Genomic DNA, 20,788 nt, shown 5'->3' on the forward strand with positions numbered 1-20,788 from the left:
AACGAGATCTGGCGCCCTCTTCTGGAGTGTCTGAAGACAGCTGCAGTGTACTTATATATAATAAATAAATCTTAAAAAAAAAAAAAAAAGGGTGTTGAACCTTGGGACGATCTCAGCTTTGGGTTCCCAAGTGAAGCTTGAATGAGGTCTGTCCTTAAGTTTCGCAGTGGGATCCTATGAGCATAGGTAGCCCTTGCCTAAAGACTGCTCAAGAATAACCGGGTTACATTCAGACCTTTACTTTTTATAGGATCTACTTAAGGGTCTTTATGTCTCTTTTTTAAGCCCAACAGAACCCTGATTTTAACCACTGAACATTTTTTTTCTCCCAAGACATGGTTTCTCTGTGTAGCTCTGGCTGTCCTGGAACTCACTCTGTAGACCAGGCTGGCCTCCAACTCAGAAATCCGCCTGCCTCTGCCTCCCAAGTGCTGGGATTAAAGGCGTGTACCACCACTGCCCGGGTCAGAAGGAACATTTTAAAACTAGCCCAAGGGAGGTGTAACTAGTGTACTGGCCTAACACGCAGAAAGCCCTGAGTTAGATCTCCTAGCATGCTATAAACCGGTTATGGTGTGCACACCTGTAATTCCGGTACTCAGGAAATAGAGGCAAAAAGGATCTGGAGTTCGAGGCCATCCTCCGTTATATAGCAAGTTCGATGTCATGCTGTCTGAAAAACAACAGGAGCCCGAATAGAAAAGCGGGAAGGAACCGATCATTTCATTCTGTGCGTCGGTAGGCAAAGCGCCTGAGTCACCCCTCCTGGTTGTATTTTTCCACCTCCCACCCCTCCCCGGTTTTGGTGGATTCTAAGGGAAGCAGCCCGTTACGCCGGGCTCCGCACGCCTGGCCACGCCTCTCTCATTAGCCCCTCCCACAACTGGATCGGCAGATTCGCTACCGAACTCCTTAGGATTATTTGGGCAGCTTTTCTTGTCTGAAATTTTTCAGGAAACGCCGAGACGACTTCTTCCTTGTAACCATTTCGCACTAAGTAGGAAGTGTGCTGTTCCTTGAGTCGTTCTACTGAAAAAAAAAAATCCAGGACTAGAGGTCGACTCTGCCAACAGGGCTTGGCGAGCCAGGCGTCATTTTCGTGGCTCTACAGCAGGTGAGAAGAGGTGACGGCCAAAGCCCAGGACGGTGGCGAATCTGCACTGCAGCCTCATAGGCATTCGGGCTGCGCAAGGAAGGGGCAGGGAAGAGGAGCCGAGGAGCGCGCATCCTGTCCACTCATTCGCCCCGCCCGCCTCGCGAATCTGCGTCGTTGGACGCGCCACTCAAATCTCCCGAGCTCTGGCTGGCGTCCTCCCCCTCGCTCCGCCCCCTTCCCTCAGGGGCTCGTCGCAGCTTTCGTCGCCGCCGATTCGCCAGGAACCCCAAGGCCGGAGCAGCTGGATAAGGGTGGTGCGGTCCACTCTCCGGGGAATGCGGCCCATCTTCAGGCTCCCTGGGCTACAACTCCCGAGCCTCGCAGGGCGCCGGCCGAGGCAAGGCCGCTACCCTCGGCCCCGTGGATCGCTCCGCAGTCCTTGTAGCGAAAGTGCGGATGCAGACGCTGTGCCCGCTGGGCCTCGCGCAGGTGGCGGTGGTGTTTGGTGCGCGCGCCGGGGAGGTGGTGGTGGGGGGGCGCCGCCGCCGCCACCGCTGCGGGGCCGGGTCTCGCGCTGCCGCCGCCGCCGCCGCCGCCTCACGCCGCTGAGGTGCTGCGCGCGGTGGGGGGAGGGTGAGCCGCTCGCCACGAGCGGGTGAGTAGGGCCCCGGCGCGCGTGCGCGCCGACGGGGTGTGGGGGGGGTGGACGACACCGAACGCGCCCGGGCGGGAGGAGAGGGCAGCGGCGCGCGTTACCTCCCCCCACCCCCCCGCCTGGATTCAGGGACCGAAGCTGGGTCTCAGGCTCGGTCTCGCGGTGTTTCCAACGCCCCGAAGAGGTGCCACCTCTGGTTCGGAGGATCGGGGCGCGGGGACGCGAGCGGCTGTGTGGGAGCGGGAGCGGGGCTCGGCCCGGGCCGCTGGCCGGTGAGGAGGCGGGAGGGGGCGGGGCCTACGAGGGGACGGGGGAGGGGTCTTGCGTGGAGGCCAAGTGGGGCGCGCTGGGGAGAGCGGGAAGGTAAGGGGGCGCGAGATGGGCCTGGGCCCCGAGGCTAGAATTGGGGATGGAGGGGAATGGAGTGCGGTAGTGAGCCCGGCTCCTCAGGGCAAGATCTGAGGGAGCCACGGGTCATGCTGAGGTGTCGGGGACTGGACTGATGTGAGACCCTGGAAACGGGGCTAGACATTAAGGGGACAGCAAGGGAGTCAGGCCTAAGTCGTGGACTCCCATTCTGTATCCCTCTTTTCCTGACAGTGTAAATGAGCAAAGATGGACCAGGAAGGTGGGGGAGACGGGCAGAAAGCCCCGAGCTTCCAGTGGCGGAACTACAAGCTCATAGTGGATCCTGCTTTGGACCCTGCTTTGCGCAGGCCTTCTCAGAAGGTGTACCGCTATGACGGAGTCCACTTCAGTGTCAGTGTGAGTGCCCTCGAGCCTTTCTTGACTTATTTGAACCTCCAATCTCCCCTCCCCGCTTCCCCCTGTGCAGTATTTGACACCCAGACTTCCTATACCTGTAGTTTGGTTTTTTGAGAATGAGCACGCTCTCCCAGCTCTTCTGTATGTATGCTGGCTTCTTCTACATGGGCTTTATAGAGTCAGTAGGCTGGTGAATTTTCAGCCTGGTTTCATCTCTTTCTGCTTTCTTTGTTAGGACTCAAAGTATACCCCCGTGGAAGACCTCCAGGACCCCCGCTGTCATGTCAGGTCCAAAAACAGAGACTTTTCCCTCCCGGTTCCTAAGTTTAAGGTGAGTGCCTGCTGGTCTCCCTGCATGTTGGTCCTTGGAGAGTGTCAAGGACCCTGGGCTTCACATAGCCTACCAAAGTGTTTATTCCGAAGGAACTGTGAGGAGCCAGATCTCATTGCTTTTTGTGTCTGTGAGACTGAGATGTTTTGGACAGAAGGTATACTTGTATAGCTGAGGTGACTCTAGTATATATCTGGTGACAGGGGTATTGATGTCTGGAAGGATGAGGTATGGGTGGGTATTCTGAAGCCTTGTGACAGTGGGATAGCCAAGTTATTCAGCAATTAAGGATGCTGTTAAGACCACTGCAGCACTTGGAGTCGTGTGTTCTTGCTGTCTTTATGTGTGCTCCTCTGTCCTGTCTGTACGAGCAGCTTGCTTCCCTACTGTAATAAGATATTCTTCAAACTTCGGACTGTCTCGAAAATTGGTAGTTCTTTGTCTCCTCCTAATTTTGTTTTTGTTTTTGTTTTCTTTTACTGATTATTGGTAAATTAAGTTGTGCAGTGCCTTCACCCTTCTGGAGCCCCACTTTCTTGAGCAGCTTAACTGAAAGCTCTTCTGTCTGAATGTTTATGTCTCATGCCTCCTTCCCGACAGCATCTACTGAGACACTAACACATCATCTTTCTTCCCTGAGTCCTGCTCTCCTCACTTTGTCTTGACTGATGAATGGCAATACCAGATACTTGGGTACCCACACTGGAAGCCTCGAGTCACCCAGTAGCTCTTTCCTTTCTTCTTAATCTTGAGGTTCCCATGGTCATGTTCTTCACACAGAGTCCGATGGTGCTCGTTTTCTGCAGCTCTCCTCAGTTTTAGGCTCCATCTTGCTGTTATTTGTCACTGGTTTTAATGTTCTTATTTTAATTTTGTTTTCCAAGTCTGTTTTTCTTTTTTATTATATTATTTTTCATGTGTGTACATTCATAAACAAGCTTTCATGCCATTGTGCACATGTAGAAGTTAGAGCACAACTTGTGGGAATTGGTTTTCACCATGGGTTCTAGGGGTCAAACTCAAGGTTGTCAGGCTTGGTGACAAGTGTCTGTACCTACTGAGCCATCTTGCTGGCATCCTAAGTCTGTTTTGAAGCATTGACATGTGTGGTTATTGATCTGGGCAGGCCTTATCACCTCTTTGACACCATATCCCTGTAATATTCCACCAGACACTTTTCAGTGTTTAGAAAATATCAAGATGGATAAATTTCATGTCTTGGAAGTCTGTCATTTTTGTAAACTTTAAGCATCTACAGAATCCAGAAAGAATGATAGCATCTTTGTGAATCTTTTCCTGATTTTTCTGTGTATGAAGGATCCTTTTTTTGGCTCCCCAATACCCTGTCTCTACATCTTTGCTACCACTGTGTTGTATTCATATTTATATCTGGCTTATCTTTTTTTTTTTTTTTGAAACAAGTACTCCCTAGGTAGCAGCTGGCCTTGAACTGAGAATCCTGTGCTTCAGCCTCCCATGTGCTAGCATTGTAAGAGTGCAGGGCACACTCGGCTCTGTCTTGTCTCTTTTCTGAATGGGAACTTTTCCTGTTTTTCTGTTTCTAGTAACTAGCTTATGCTAGTCTATAGCCCTGAACTAGATTACTTTCTTCTATCACTTTGTCCTGTGTATGTTAATTCTTGTTTTGTGTGTGTGTTCTTCCCAGTTGTTGTAAGTCAATGTCATAAGAGGGCTTGACGAACAGGTCACTGCTAATGTGCCTCTCAGGAGCCCCTGACGTCTCTGTCCTAGATTCGTCTTAACCTCATAGATGTCTTTCAAGTTTCCCAAATGGTAAGGAAACTGCTCACTATGGAAGCCCGAGACCAATTCTTGTCTCTCCACAGCTGGATGAGTTCTATATTGGACAGATTCCACTGAAGGAAGTAACTTTTGCGAGGCTCAATGACAATGTGAGGGAAACCTTCCTGAAGGATATGTGCCGGAAATATGGTGAGGTGGAAGAAGTGGAGATCCTTCTTCATCCCCGCACTCGAAAGCACCTGGGCCTAGCCCGTGTGCTCTTCACCAGCACGCGGGGGGCCAAGGAAACTGTCAAAAACCTCCACCTCACCTCTGTCATGGGCAATATCATTCATGCCCAGCTTGATATCAAAGGTGAGGACTCTCCTGCATGTTGCCTAAAGTTGGTTTCTAACAGGGATTATATATGCTGATACTTAATTGGGCTCAGCCAAGTAATCAGGGTCATGATTACCAAAATTCCTGAAGTCAGGTCTGTTTTAGAACTTAATAGGTTTTAAGTTTTAGAGATTCATTTATATATTTTTGTTTGTGTGTCTGTTTTGCCTGGATATATATATACCTGTGTACAGCATGTACGTCTGACGCTCATGGAAGTCAAAAGAAGGCGTCAGGTTCCCCTGGAACTGGTTTAAGGGTTGGGAGCCACCATGTGGGTGCTGGGAACTGAACTCCGGTTTTCCGGAAGAGCTACCAGACCACTTAACTGCTGAGTCATCTCTCCAGCTCACGGAGGGTTTTTCTTTTTTGTTTGTTGGTTGTTTTAAACTTATACATACTTTGTGCTTTCTTCAGTAGCACATATGCTAAGATTGAAACTTCAGGAAATTAAAGAACTAGAGTTTTAGGTCATGGCCTGCCAAAACCACAGATGTGTGAAGATAAAGATGAATTAGGCAGAGTCGCATTGTGGCACATGCCTATCATCCTTGTGCTTGGGAGGCAGAGGCAGGAGGACTTTGAGGCTAGCCTGACTACAGAGATGATTCCAGGTCAACTAGTGCTGCATAGTGAGAACTTTCTCAAAAAACAAAAAGGAACCACGAGATAACTCTTAGTTGGTAACAGTACATACTATACAAATATGAAGGCCTGAGTCTGAATCTCCATCGCTCACACATTCTAGATATGGTTGTGTATGCCTATAACTTGGTTTTGTGGGGAGAAGACAGGTCCCAGAGTCTCACTGACTAGCCAGGGTACAAATTGGCAAACTTCAGTTCCAGTGAGACCCTCTCCCAAAGGAGTGAGAGAGTGCAACAATGGGAGATACTCAGTGTCCTCCTGTGGCCTTTGTGTGTGCACACAAATAAAAATAAAGAAAAATGGAGCAGATTTGAACTGCTTCTAAGGAATTACAGGGGAGAGATGTCAAACTAGTACAGTGCCATCTAAGGGAAGAGGTTGTTAACTGATGTTTACAAATGGGAGCGAAGACCAGTGTTTCCAAATTCAACTTAAGACTTTTGTATGTAATCTTATAGTTTTTATGTATTTTTGAAACAGAATCTCACTAAATAGCTTTGGCTGGCCTTGAACTCACTGAGATCCACCTGCCTCTGCTGTCTTGAATGCTAGAATTAAAATGTTTTAATTGTTGGTTCTGTTTTTAATGTTTTTGTTTCTTTTATAGGTCTCACTCTATAACTTAGTCTGCCCTTGTGTTCTGCACCTGGTCCCAGGCTTTATTCTTGGTGTTTTACTTTACTTTTAAAGATTTGCTTTTGCTTCTGTGTATGTGTGTTTGTGTAAATGTATGCACATGTATGTGTATGCCACAGAGACTAGAAGAGGGTATTTGTTGGCTCCCTGGAATTGGCGTTGGGATAGTTATAGACAACCATGTTGGTGGTTCTTTCCAAGAGCACAAAATGGTCTTAATTGCTGAGCCATCTTTCCAACCCCTTGTTTTGGTTCTTTGGAGACAGGGTCTCATGTTGTTGTCCTAATCTTCATTTATAGCCAAAGATGACCTTGACTTCTTTTTTTTTTTTTTTAAGATTTNTTTNTTTATTATATGTAAGTACACTGTAGCTGTCTTCAGACACTCCAGAAGAGGGAGTCAGATCTTGTTACAGATGGTTGTGAGCCACCATGTGGTTGCTGGGATTTGAACTCCGGACCTTCAGAAGAGCAGTCGGGTGCTCTTACCCACTGAGCCATCTCACCAGCCCGACCTTGACTTCTAATCCACCTTCATCCTGAATCATTGACTTATGTCACTGTGCTTGGTTTATGTGGTCCTGGGGATGAAGCCTAGGACTTTATGCATACCAAGAAGGCACTTTACCAACTGGGCAACTCTCCAGTTCCTGTTTTGTGTTTTTAAGTCAGTCTTTCTTTTTCTTTTTTTGGTTTTTCAAGATAGGGTTTCTCTGTATAGCCCTGGCTGTCCTGGACCTCACTTTGTAGACCAGGCTGGCCTTGAACTCAGAAATCTGCCTGTTTCTGCCTCCCAAGTGCTGGGATTAAAGGCGTGCGCCACCACGCCCGGCTTGAGTCAGTCTTTCTGTCTGTCTGTGGTGACCTATGCTCATTGTGGCTCCTGTTGAATTGGACCCTTGCCTTGCCTCAGTCTCCCAAGTATGAGGAGTACAGGCATATGCTGCTGACCTTGGCAACACTTCATTTTTAAATGCTACATTCTTCTCACAGTTTTTTCTCATATTTATTTGTTATATGTGTATGATGTACATTCTTCGTGTGTGGCCGCATGTGAAGGTTAGAGGGCAACAAAGGGGGTTGTTCTTTCCTTTCTCCGTGTGGGTCCCAGAGAGCAAACTTACAGTGTCAAATTTGGTGGCAGGCACTTTACTCACCAAATCCTCTCACCGCTCAACCCCTTCCAAGAGTTTAAAAGTCATTGTTCAAGGCAAATAAAATCCCCTCGCGGGCCGGATTGACACTTGTAGTTAGAATCCTACTTTTCTTGAAGTTTATGAAATACTCTAGGTGGTGTATGTGTGAACCATGAGTTTATCATGGTTATGTTGAACCAGGGCCTTTTACATGCCAGGCCAAGCACTACTGCCTCCTGATATTAATGGGATATGTGTTTAATAGTTGGAGATGAACCCGGTTTTACTTCATAAATCTGCAAAAGAGCAGTGTGGTGATAAATGTCTGTAATTCCTGAACATGGAAGAGTAGGGACAACAGTGTCAGGAACTCAGGGTGCGCTTTCCTCCTTAGTATGAGACCAGCCTTTGTCTTAACCAGTCAGTAAAAATAGAAAGAGTATAGACAGCACACGCCTTTAATCACAGCACTCGGGAGGCAGAGGCAGGCGGATTTCTGAGTTCGAGGTCAACCTGGTCTACAAAGTGAGTTCCCGGACAGCCAGGGCTATACAGAGAAACCCTGTCTCAAAAACCAAAAAAAAAAAAAGAGAGAGATTGTAGGAGACTTGAGACCTGAAGAAGAAACAAAACGACCAAATCAGAGCGGTTGTGTTTCCTTCTGACTGTTGATTCTCATTTCTCTCCATCTAGGCCAGCAACGAATGAAGTACTATGAATTGATTGTCAATGGCTCTTACACTCCTCAGACTGTGCCCACTGGGGGCAAGGCCTTGAGTGAGAAGTTCCAGGGTTCTGGTGCAGCCACTGAGACGGTGAGAAGCTTGTAGCTGCCGCTGTGTTAGGCACATGTACTCGTTACCTGGTCAGCAAAGCAAGAGCCATTTGGGAAGACCCTGAAGTTCCCCTATTAAGTATAGGAAGAACTAAGGAAACATGCCTAGGTGTCTTCAGATACAAAGAGCTGCAATCTCGGATTGGGGCAGTAGACAGTTTTAAATCATGCCTGATCTTTTTTCCTTGACTCACTTTTTCTTTAGACTGAAGCCCGCCGACGGTCTTCCTCTGACACAGCTGCCTATCCAGCAGGCACTACTGTGGGGGGCACCCCTGGCAATGGCACTCCCTGCTCCCAAGATACAAATTTCTCCAGCAGTCGACAAGATACTCCATCTTCCTTTGGCCAGTTCACCCCTCAGTCCTCCCAAGGAACCCCCTACACATCTCGGGGTAGCACCCCCTACTCTCAGGACTCAGCCTACTCCAGCAGGTATGGAAAACCACTTCTCTTGGCCTTAGCCATTTGATTCTGGGAGCTGCGGCTGGAAAGAACAAGCTCCAAGTGTCCGTGAGAAGGAATTGGAAGCTATTTATCTTAGTCTTTGGTTTCAACTGACAAATGGGTGTTTTCAGGGATACTAGTATGGGACCTAGTAGAAACAAGTTGAGAAACCTGTTTTGAGTTTTGTGTGTATGTGCACACTCATGTGCATGCTCCTGCCTACCTACCTGTATGTATGTATGCTGTGTATCACAGGCATGCAGCACCCAAGCAAGCTAGCAGGGGACAAATGTCTTGTATCTGTATTTACAGTGATGTTACATGTGGGGATTGAGGATTGAATCTGAGCCTTGTGCAAGAGCAGACTGTATTCTTAGTTGCTGAGCCATCTCTCCAGCCCCTCTTTTAAGATGTTTATGAGTCTGAAGGTTTTGCCAAAGTGGATGTCTCTGAACACAAAGTGTTCCTTGTACCCATGCAGTGGATCACCTAGAGCTGGGGTGAAAGTGGTTCTCAGCCACCATGTGGGTGTTGGGATCAAATCTAGGCCCAGAGTAACTTTGAGTATGAGAACAGAACCAGTCAGGTTTGGTCACATAGGTAGGAGCCTAGCTAACTCCTGGGTTCTTCTTCAGCACCACTTCAACCTCCTTCAAACCCCGGCGGTCAGAGAACAGCTATCAAGATTCTTTTTCTCGCCGCCATTTCTCTACATCTTCAGCCCCTGCAACCACCGCTACTGCCACCTCAGCAACTGCTGCAGCTACTGCAGCCTCCTCCTCCTCATCTTCCTCCTCCTCGTCATCCTCCTCCTCGTCGTCATCTTCTTCCTCAGCCTCTCAGTTCCGTGGTTCTGACTCTAGCTACCCAGCATATTATGAAAGCTGGAATCGTTACCAGCGCCATACTTCCTATCCACCTCGCCGGGCAACTAGAGAGGACCCTTCTGGGGCTTCATTTGCCGAAAATACGGCTGAGCGCTTCCCACCTTCCTATACCTCCTATTTGGCCCCTGAGCCCAACCGATCCACTGACCAAGACTACCGGCCTCCTGCCTCAGAGGCCCCACCTCCAGAACCTCCAGAACCTGGTGGTGGTGGTAGTGGTGGTAGTGGTAGTGGTGGTAGTGGTGGTGGTGGTGGCGGCGGCGGTGGTGGTGGTGGTGGGGCACCCAGCCCTGAGAGAGAAGAAGCCCGGACTCCCCCACGCCCAGCTTCCCCTGCACGCTCTGGCTCCCCAGCCCCAGAGACCACCAACGAGAGTGTGCCCTTTGCTCAGCACAGCAGTTTGGATTCCCGTATTGAAATGCTGCTGAAGGAACAACGCTCCAAGTTTTCTTTCTTGGCTTCTGACACAGAGGAAGAGGAAGAGAACAGCAGTGCAGGCCCTGGGGCTAGAGATGCAGGGGGTGAGGTGCCTTCTGGGGCAGGTCATGGGCCCTGTACACCCCCTCCTGCACCAGCTAATTTTGAAGATGTAGCACCTACAGGGAGTGGAGAGCCAGGGGCTGCCCGGGAGTCACCAAAGGCCAATGGACAGAACCAGGTGAGCCTGGGGCCAGCCATAGCATCTGGGGTGGAAGCTTAAGCTTAGGGGGTAGGGAAGTTGCTCAAACATGAAGACAAGTGTGAGGGCAAACTCAGGGAGCTCTAGCAGGAGCTGTCTGTGACTCTCCTCCATACCCCACAGGCTTCTCCATGTTCTTCCGGAGAAGATATGGAGATCTCTGATGATGACAGGGGTGGCTCACCACCTCCAGCCCCAACACCCCCCCAGCAGCCGCCACCGCCACCACCTCCCCCTCCTCCCCCTCCTCCTCCCTACCTTGCTTCCCTTCCCCTTGGCTATCCTCCCCACCAACCTGCCTACCTCCTCCCACCCCACCCAGATGGACCACCCCCCCCTGAGTACCCTCCGCCACCTCCTCCACCACCACCCCACATCTATGACTTTGTGAACTCCCTGGAACTTATGGATCGACTTGGGGCACAGTGGGGAGGGATGCCCATGTCCTTCCAGATGCAGACCCAGATGTTAACACGGCTCCACCAGTTACGGCAGGGCAAGGGATTGACTGCAGCCTCAGCTGGTCCTCCTGGCGGGGCTTTTGGCGAGGCCTTTCTCCCTTTTCCACCTCCACAAGAGGCAGCCTATGGCTTGCCCTATGCTCTGTACACACAAGGGCAAGAAGGACGTGGGGCGTACTCCCGGGAGGCCTACCACCTGCCCTTGCCTATGGCAGCCGAGCCCCTGCCCTCTTCCTCAGTCTCGGGAGAGGAGGCGCGGATGCCTCATAGGGAGGAAGCAGAGATAGCAGAAAGCAAGGTCCTACCATCAGCAGGCACAGTGGGTCGTGTGCTGGCTACCCTTGTCCAAGAGATGAAGAGCATTATGCAGCGAGACCTCAATCGAAAGATGGTCGAGAATGTGGCCTTTGGAGCCTTTGACCAGTGGTGGGAGAGCAAGGAAGAGAAGGCCAAGGTGAGGAGGTCTAGTGCTGGGTATGTTCAGTGTTTGTTTGTTTGCTGAAAGAGGTTGCCCAATTCAAAGTAGGGACAAGAGAAAGTAAAATGGATAGTAAGGCTATGGGAATTACAGGCTGGGGAATTATGACAGAGCAAAAGGTAAGCATGGGCCTGGGTCAGAAGAGCTCTGTCCTGGCTTCTTTGCTGCTTTACGGTGGACTGAACGCTTAAATGTTTCTGGGCTTGTTTTTAGTTCTACCATTTGTAGCCTGGTAAAAATTAGTAACTATTTCCTAAGGGTGGATGGCCTAAATTACCAGACTTGAGAACCTGCTTTAATTTGCCAGAGGCAGCTAATGGGAGCAGAATAAGTTAATGCATTGGTGTTGCTCGGGCACTGTTGGTTCTTGGGCAGGAGGGTTCTTTAGCTTAGTCTCCCTACTGTTTGCAGCCATTCCAGAATGCAGCCAAACAGCAAGCCAAGGAAGAGGACAAAGAAAAGATGAAGCTCAAAGAGCCAGGCATGCTGTCCCTCGTAGACTGGGCCAAGAGTGGCGGTATCACAGGCATTGAGGCCTTTGCCTTTGGGTCAGGGCTTCGAGGGGCCCTGCGGTTGCCTTCATTCAAGGTATCCAGGAATTCAGTGGTGGGAAAGCTGGTGGCTCTCCCTTCCCAATGGTGGGGAATGGTGTATGGGAGTGGGGTGGGGCTGTGGAGGATGGTGGTTGAGGTGGGTTGTTTGGGTTTTTAAATTTTATCTCCCTTTTCCTCACTTCTGTCTCTGAGCTCTAAGTTGCTCCTATCTGTCTGCATCTGCCAGGTAAAACGGAAAGAGCCATCAGAAATTTCAGAGGCGAGTGAGGAAAAGAGGCCCAGGCCCTCTACTCCAGCTGAGGAAGATGAAGATGGTACGTAGGAAATAAGGCAGAAGAGAAAGGATTGGTCTTCTTAGTGTAATAGGAAGCAAGGTACCTGAGGAAGCAAGAGGGCATCTCTGAGGGCAAGGCACCCAGTGGAGCCTTGATGCAGAGTGCAAGTGAACGAAAGGAATTCCACAGACATCAGAGGGTCGGGGAGATTTCTCCTTGCATTTTAGTTATGGTTCTTAGCTCTGCTGGGCTGATTTAAGTATTTTTGTGTTTTTTACAAAGTAAAAATTTCACTGTCTAGAATCAGAACTTGAAGAATCATCTCTCTAGGTTCGCTGCCTAATGCTTCTTTTGTGCAGTCTTCCTAGTCTTCTGAAGCTGGGCTTTGGTGGTAGCTTATAGGACATGAGGCGACTCTACTGAGTCAGATCTGCTTCCCTGGAGAACTCCCTGCCGTATATTATTTCTTGGGCCAGATAAAACAAATTGGCATCCTCTTTCGCCCAGCTTAGAAAATGATCAAAGAAAATGTGTGGGATGTAGTTCAAATTGTATAGCACGTTATTGTGTTTCAGTTTCTGTACTGAGTAAGGGTGGCCTGTCAGTAAAGTAGGCAGTAGTGTTCCTTGCCTCCAGGATGGCAAGCATGAACTACTGATAACTGTGACTGCTCTGACTTCCTCTTACAGATCCTGAGCGAGAGAAGGAAGCTGGAGAACCAGGACGTCCAGGGACCAAGCCTCCGAAGCGAGATGAAGAACGGGGCAAGACCCAAGGCAAGCACCGAAAATCCTTTACTCTGGACAGTGAAGGGGAAGAGGCATCCCAGGAGTCTTCCTCAGAGAAGGTAAGATGCTAGGCACCTGGTGCCTGCCAGAAGCCTTTCCTGAGTCCCTGTTAGCACAGCCAGCTTCTCACTGAGATGGAACTCAGTGTCATTTTCCTGTTAGTCTCAGTTTGTCTTTTTCCTTAAGGATGAGGATGATGATGATGAAGATGAGGAAGATGAAGAACAGGAGGAAGCTGTGGATGCCACCAAGAAGGAAGCAGAGGCATCGGATGGTGAGTGTAGGCAGTTGAGTAGAGTTCAGGTTGGGGAAAAAGGGATTATACTATCTGGTTTGTCTTTTTCTATGACTTTCCTGCTGGACTTCTGGCCGTTCTTGCCCTTTGCAATGACAGTTGTGTTAGCCATTGCCCTTGGGAATCCTGGGACTCTTGAGAACGTGAACTCCATTGATTCCGAATACTCCCTCTTCTAAACGGGTCTCCCTGTGGATAGATAGCCCTGCAAAGTCTGTTTCTCTCCCAGGTCCTAGAGGGGAAGGTGTGCATTCTCCGCTTGCCCCTTGAAGCTGTCAGTCTAGATGGTCTCGTCTTAGAGCTCTGCTCTTCCTGTAAGACCCAGCCATCAGTCTGCTCCTTTTCCCTTCCTTTCTCTTGCCATCAACAGACACTCTTCCAGTTGTGTGTCTGTTAGCTTCTACAGACTGTACATGGTTTAGTAATCTGCATTCCTTCAGAAGTATGTATTGAGGACCTGGAAAGAGATAGCACAGTGTTTAATAGCACTAACTGCTTTTACAGAGGACCCAAGTTTGGTTCCCAGAACCTACATGGTGGCTCACAACTGCCTGTAACTTCACTTCCAGGAGATCTAGCACATTTTTTTAAATTCTACATGTATACAGTGTATATACATATACTGAAGCATATGCATAAATGAAATAATTTTTTTTAGAAGAAATGTACATTAAAACCCTGCTTTAAAGAACTTGTTGGAAGCCGGGCATGGTGGTGCACCTTTAATCTCAGCAGAGGCAGGTGGATTTCTGAGTTCAAGGCCAGCCTGGTCTACAAAGTGAGTTCCAGGACGACAGCCAGGGCTACACGGAGAAACCCTGTCTCGAAGAAGAAAAAAAAAAAAAACTTGTTGGAAGAGGATAGAAGAAGGGCAAGAGACAGGTTACACAAGTCCCTTTGTGTCACTGCAGACAGATTACATTTTAGGGACAATGAGATAGGGCAATAACTTCTGCTGGTATGCGAGACCTGAGGAAAGAGCAATCAAGGAATTCCTCTGAAATACTGTTTTCCTCTGAAATACTGTTTTCGCAGTGACCAGGGATGACAGCAGTGATGATCTTGAGGTCTCAGTGGAGAAGCGAAGGGCCAGGTTTTCTGCTAAGAATGAAAACAGTTCCCTCCTGTTAGTCCTTTGGCTCCCCTGCCATCAACTGTGCCTGCAACATGAATTTGTCACCTTTGCTCTTCTGTCTGCTTTTCTCATGTCGGTTCTTAGGGACAGGGTCTTTAGCCCAGGAGGGCTTTACTTTTGTAATCCTTTTTTAGTCGTTCTACCTAAGCAGTGCTAGAATTACAAACATGCCATCGTGCCAAACATGCAAACGTGTATGCAGTGCTAGGGATCAAACCTAGGGCTCCTTGCTAGACTAACATTCTACCACTGACCTGCAGCCCCAGCTCCTCTGATGCAGTTTTGACTGATTTCTGCCTCTATTTCCTTCCTTCTGTTGTAATTCATTTTCGAAACTGCTAATAAAATTGTCTTTTCTAAAATGTACTCTCTCTCTCTACACTCCTGTTTTCTGCCAAAGTGACCTACAGGACATCTGTATAGTCAGTCAGTCCAGGCTCTGCACACATGTTCTCTTCAGCTTAGTCTCACCATGTTCCCGTTCCTCCCCTCACTATTCCCTTCTATTTACTCCGTTATGAATTCATCAATAACATCTGCTTTTTCTCTTCCTCTCTTTCTCTCTCCCTTGCCTCATTGACTTACTTAGCCTTTCAAGTGCTAGAATTATAGCCCTTTTGCATTATGCTTCTCTGGAATTTCTTAGTGCTTTCTCACCCAAAACTGATCTCCCATAAGTACGGTGTGTATATAATGTTGTGAGACTATGCCATGCATGTGTGTGTATCCTTCCATCTTGTAAGTTTTATTGATCAAACTCATCAGTTTAGCAACAGCTGCCTAACTGAGTCATCTTGCTGGTCCCTTGTTTTGTTTTGTTTTATTTGTTTTTGAAGAAGAGTCTCATGCAGCCCATGCTGCCCCTCACTTGGTATACAGATGCGCATGCTCTCTGGCCAGTCTCCTGTCTCCACCTCCAGAGTTCTGGGTTTACATGTATCACCAGGACTTGCCTTTATTTTTCTTTTTTTTAATTTTGTTTTTCTTTTTTTTTTTTTTTTGGTTTTTCGAGACAGGGTTTCTCTGTGTAGCCCGGGCTGTCCTGGAACTCACTTTGTAGACCAGGCTGGCCTCGAACTCAGAAATCCGCCTGCCTCTGCCTCCCGAGTGCTGGGATTAAAGGCGTGCGCCACCACACCCGGCTTAATTTTGTTTTTCAAGACAGGGTCTCTCTGTGTAACCTTGTATATCCTGTAACTTACTGTGTAGACCAGGATGATCTCAAATCACAGGTCCACTTGCCTCTGCCTCCTGAGTGCTAGGATTAAAGGCATCCTTTCAAGGTATGTACTGTTTTTTCCAGAATTCTATTTTCTACAGAACTTCACTGGTCTAGGCCAACTGATTGCCAGTCTCCAGGTCTACCTATATCTGTCTGTCCTGGAACTCTTTCTGCAGACCGGGCCTTCATCTCTATTTCTGTGTGGTAGAACATCTCCTTCTTGGGTTCAGCATTTAGGCGGGGACCTTCCCGACTTGTTCTTCCAGCAGCACCCAGGGCTTTCCTTCCTTCACTCTGATGCTGTCACTCTGAGCACACACTTGCTTACTTAACTTCTTGAGCTTTCAGCACCTGGCCTAGAGCCTCACATCCAGAGGACTTTGTCAGTGCTCCCTCCTCTTGACTCCTGACTCCCCTTGTGGATTTCCAGGTGAGGATGAGGACAGTGACTCGTCCTCCCAGTGCTCTCTGTATGCGGATTCAGACGGTGAAAATGGCAGCACATCAGACTCCGAGAGTGGCAGCTCGTCTTCCTCTTCCTCATCGTCATCCTCCTCTTCCTCATCTTCCTCATCAGAGTCCTCCTCTGAGGAAGAGGAACAGTCAGCAGTCATTCCCTCAGCTTCACCCCTCAGAGAAGTTCCAGAGCCCCTTCCAGCTCCTGATGAGAAGCCTGAGACAGATGGGCTTGTAGATTCCCCTGTCATGCCTCTCTCTGAAAAGGAGACATCGCCCACACAGCCTGCAGGTAGGTGGCATGGGACAGGTGACATGACTAAGATACATGTTTATCAGTGTCTTAGAGAATGGCCTTGGGGTGCTATGTCTATGTGGAACAGTTAAATGGGCACAGAGTAACACTAATGCATGACTGAGCTCTTGTACCCTTGTCTAGCTCTTGTCATTCTATAGTTCTTGTTATCATATATGCATATGATGGGCCTCCTGTAGGGACGATTTATTCATACAGTAGGGTTTATCAAGCATTGCTACTGGTATCAGGAGCAGTGTGAAGATGTGATGATGTGTCTGACAGGCACTGCTCTCATCCTCAAAGCTTTTGGTCTATAGGGAGAGAAAGGCCAGTTAAGCAATAAATGCATATTAATAACAAAGCAGTAGCCGGGCGTGGTGGCGCACGCCTTTAATCCCAGCACTCGGGAGGCAGAGGCAGGCGGATTTCTGAGTTCGAGGCCAGCCTGGTCTACAAAGTGAGTTCCAGGACAGCCAGAGCTATACAGAGAAACCCTGTCTCGAAAAAAAAGAAAAAAAAAAAAAACCAAAGCAGTGAGGGAGGAGGCTCTACATAATGTCCAGAACAGCAAGTTAGAAGGTTTGGCTGCTTGTGGACGTTGTACATCGTGGTGCGCACTAGGCTCCGCACCACGATGTACAACGTCCACAAGCAGATACATGTTTATCAGTGTCTTAGAGAATGGCCTTGGGGTGCTATGTCTATGTGGAACAGTTAAATGGGCACAGAGTAACACTAATGCATGACTGAGCTCTTGTACCCTTGTCTAGCTCTTGTCATTCTATAGTTCTTGTTATCATATATGCATATGATGGGCCTCCTGTAGGGACGATTTATTCATACAGTAGGGTTTATCAAGCATTGCTACTGGTATCAGGAGCAGTGTGAAGATGTGATGATGTGTCTGACAGGCACTGCTCTCATCCTCAAAGCTTTTGGTCTATAGGGAGAGAAAGGCCAGTTAAGCAATAAATGCATATTAATAACAAAGCAGTAGCCGGGCGTGGTGGCGCACGCCTTTAATCCCAGCACTCGGGAGGCAGAGGCAGGCGGATTTCTGAGTTCGAGGCCAGCCTGGTCTACAAAGTGAGTTCCAGGACAGCCAGAGCTATACAGAGAAACCCTGTCTCGAAAAAAAAGAAAAAAAAAAAACCAAAGCAGTGAGGGAGGAGGCTCTACATAATGTCCAGAACAGCAAGTTAGAAGGTTTGGAAGAAAGCTTACCCCTTGGTAGGTTGAAAACTTAGGGTGGAAGGTGGCCAGAACTGTAGGAGTGAGTGATGACCAGCCTATGCAAATGCAGACCTCATGTACGAAATGTTGTCTCTGCTTTGAGAGCCATAGGAAGCTATGAGTAGATGAGAGTGATTTGAAAGATGCATTAAAACAGGCGTGAGAGAGGAGCCAGAGTGTCGCAGGGAGACTCTAGTGAGGCCAGGAAGGATACAGGCTGGGAAGCTGGGACTTACTGGAAGGTGTCCCTCAGTGTAATTAAAGTTCCCAGCATCCACGGGATGAGTTGACCTCTCGTGACAGCTCATGCACTCACTCCTGAGTCTCTGGGCGACAAAAGGCCACTTAGAGGGTATTGTTCTCCTTCTATTTTGGGGGACCACATCTGTAACAAAAAGACCATTCTGGCAGAAAGAGAGATCTGGAAAAGAGGAAGGAAGTATAAGAGTAGCATTAGAGAGGATATAAGCAAAATAAAGTCTGGGGTAGGGATATAGACCAGCAGGTAAAATGCTTGTCACACAAGCTTGAGAGCCTTTGAGTTTCATCAGTAACGCCACATAAAGCTGTGGTGGCTTGCATTTGTCACCCCAGATTTGGAAAAGTAGAAACAGATCCCTGGGGCCGAGCATCATGTCCTAGTGAAAGACCCTATCTCAAAAACAAAATGGGTAGTTGAAAACTGCACTTGAGGCAAAAATGTCAGAGAGACATAACTTGGTAATACTACATGCCAGGAAAGGACTTTGAGTAAAGTGGCCTAGGATTATGGGCATTGTTGACTTGGAGTTGAAAGGAGGTCTCTGAACCTCCAGTTAGAAATGTTAGCAATGGGATTATAGAGCAGAGACTTTGGGAGGAAGAGTCTGCCCAAGAGTGGTGAGAACATTGATGTGACCTCAGCTGCGGACTCTGGAGAAGACAGGATAAGAGAGGGTGGGCAGGGGTGAAGTGAGGCAGGGCTGAGTTTTGAATACCAAGCAAAGCACCACTTTAGTAAAAGCCAGCCATTGTAGTTGTGAAGGCAGGAAGGTCACAAGCTCAGGGTCAATCTCAGCCTCACGGTTAAAGGCAGTCTTCAGATACATAGGAGACAGGACCTTTCCTTTCCCCTTTCCCCTTTCCTTTCCTTTTTTCCGAGGCAGGGTTTCTCTGTATAGCCTCGGCTGTCCTGGAACTCACTTTGTAGACCAGGCTGGCCTCGAACTCAGAAATCCGCCTGCCTCTGCCTCCCAAGTGCTAGGATTAAAGGCATGCGCCACCCCCGCCTGGCTTCTTTTCCTTTTTTTTTTTTTTTTTTTTTAAAGATTTATTTATTTATTATATGGAAGTACACTGTAGCTGTCCTCAGGTACTCCAGAAGAGGGCATCAGATTTTATTACGGATGGTTGTGAGCCACCATATGGTTGCTGGGATTTGAACTCGGGATCTTTGGAAGAGCAGTCGGCGCTCTTAACCACTGAGCCATCTTCGCAGCCCCCTTTTCCTTTTTTAAATGTGTTTATGTGAGTGTTTGTATGTGTGTCTATGTACCACATGCATAGGCCAGATGAGGGTGTCAGATCCCCTGGAACTAGATTTATATATAGTTGTAAATCACCATGTTATGTGCTGGGAACTTGACCTGGGTCCTCTGTAAAAGCAGAGAACATTCTTTTTTTTTTTTTTTTTTTTAAAGATTTATTTATTTATTATATGTAAGTACACTGTAGCTGTCTTCAGACACACCAGAAGAGGGGGGTGGTTGTGAGCCACCATGTGGTTGCTGGGATTTGAACTCTGGACCTTCGGAAGAGTAGTCGGGTGCTCTTACCCACTGAGCCATATCACCAGCCCCAGAGAACATTCTTAACTGCTGAGCCATTTTTCCAGTTTATTTTTCAAAAAGAAAGGGATGCTATGGTTCAGTGGTTAAAAGCACTAGCGACTCTTGCAGAGGATTTAAGTTCATTTCCAGCACCCATATGGAATTTTACAACCATTTGTAATTCTCATTTCAGGGGATTCATAGGCAGGGAGAGCAACCATTTACAGAAAAGTTTTTTGTTTTTTTTGTTTTTTTCTAAAGATAGGAGTAGCCAGGTATGGTAGCACAGGGGTATAGTCCCAGCTGCCTGAAAGTCGGGCAGGAGGATGTCAAGTTTGAGGCTATTTGGGGCTAATCTAGGCAATTTAGCAAGACCCTGTATCTAAAAAAATTTTAAAGGGTCAGCAATCTAGCTCAGTGATAGCATGCATGAGGTTCAGTACTAACTGGATGGATGGATGGATGTGTGGGTGAATGGATGGGTGGGAAAGAAAGCCAGAATTAGGCAATGTTATAGAGCCACGGGAGAAATGACAGTAAGATAGAAGTGTCTTGGACCTTACAGGTCATTGGGATTATAAAATGTCAGGTGAATAGTTTAGACTGAAGGCAACAGTTAAGGGATGAAGAGAAGTAATATTGATAGCTAGGTTTTTCTAAGGGTAGGGTATACTGGGCTTTCTGGCTTAGTGTCAGGATACTGTGAAAAGCTTAAAAAGATAGTCCACATTTTCCTCTGGAAAGTGTCAGGAGGGGCAAGGGGATAGGGGGTTTTTGGAGGAGAAACTAGGAAAAGGGATAACATTTGAATGTAACTAAAGAAAATATCAAAGGAAAAAAGAAAAGAAGGAAGGAAGGACGGATGGACGGACGGACAGACTGTTGAATGTCTGGCAACAGCAGCCAATTTTAGTCAGTTTAAATACCAGACAGGAAAGCTGGGTATGGTGGTACACACCTGTGATCCCAGCATTACAGAAGCATCAGGTTCCTTATGGGCTTCCGTGAGTTCCAGGCTAGTCTGAGCTTCTCTCAGTGAGGAGTGTAGTGTTTCGTAGTTATGGGTATGTTTATATGGTATGCCTAACTTGGAGTTTAGGCAAGAGACAAGTAGAAAAACTCCTTGGTCTTGCCTTCCTTTTTGTCTTCTAGTTTGGTTTGGTTTTGCTTTCCCAGGAAATAGGTTTCCTGTGTTTCTCAGTTCCAGCATAGTATTCACATCCACCAAACTACCCACCTCCTCCTACCTTAGACCTTCTCTGTGACAGCCCTGAGGGAGGGGAAGCTGGGAGGACTGACTTCTAGGGCCTTGTTTCTAAGAACATAGGAGACAACTTAGGAGAGCAATTCCTGGGAAAAGTAGTTGTGCTGCCTGGGGGTAACTGTATCATAAGTGTATCGTAAATGAAAAGTGGGGGGACAAAAAAAAAAAAAAGGGCCGGGCGGTGGTGGCGCACGCCTTTAATCCCAGCACTTGGGAGGCAGAGGCAGGCGGATTTCTGAGTTCGAGGCCAGCCTGGTCTACAAA

At 48.0% G+C, this 20,788-nt stretch overlaps 1 protein-coding gene across 5 annotated transcripts in view; it reads left to right on the forward strand.

Annotated features, from left to right (window-relative positions):
- Positions 1–886: 886 nt before the first annotated feature.
- The window catches only part of Setd1a (SET domain containing 1A, histone lysine methyltransferase), a 25,306-nt gene continuing 5,404 nt past the window's right edge, over positions 887–20,788 (forward strand). The window contains exons 1-13 of one of the 5 annotated variants that reach the window (XM_029479133.1): positions 887–1,585; positions 2,352–2,516; positions 2,752–2,847; positions 4,695–4,965; positions 8,103–8,224; positions 8,450–8,679; positions 9,327–10,236; positions 10,381–11,172; positions 11,608–11,784; positions 11,977–12,064; positions 12,715–12,872; positions 13,000–13,087; positions 15,896–16,213. In XM_029479133.1, the coding sequence (XP_029334993.1) occupies positions 2,367–2,516; positions 2,752–2,847; positions 4,695–4,965; positions 8,103–8,224; positions 8,450–8,679; positions 9,327–10,236; positions 10,381–11,172; positions 11,608–11,784; positions 11,977–12,064; positions 12,715–12,872; positions 13,000–13,087; positions 15,896–16,213 (3,400 nt within the window). In that variant the 5' untranslated portion in view covers positions 887–1,585; positions 2,352–2,366. Of the gene's footprint in view, positions 1,586–1,626; positions 1,752–1,811; positions 2,024–2,110; positions 2,517–2,751; positions 2,848–4,694; positions 4,966–8,102; positions 8,225–8,449; positions 8,680–9,326; positions 10,237–10,380; positions 11,173–11,607; positions 11,785–11,976; positions 12,065–12,714; positions 12,873–12,999; positions 13,088–15,895; positions 16,214–20,788 lie in introns of those variants that run through there. The other 4 variants (XM_021167371.2, XM_021167370.1, XM_029479135.1 and 1 more) reach the window with 4 other exon arrangements.

Source organism: Mus caroli, chromosome 7 (assembly GCF_900094665.2).
Source record: "Mus caroli chromosome 7, CAROLI_EIJ_v1.1, whole genome shotgun sequence".
Lineage (NCBI taxonomy): Eukaryota > Metazoa > Chordata > Mammalia > Rodentia > Muridae > Mus > Mus caroli.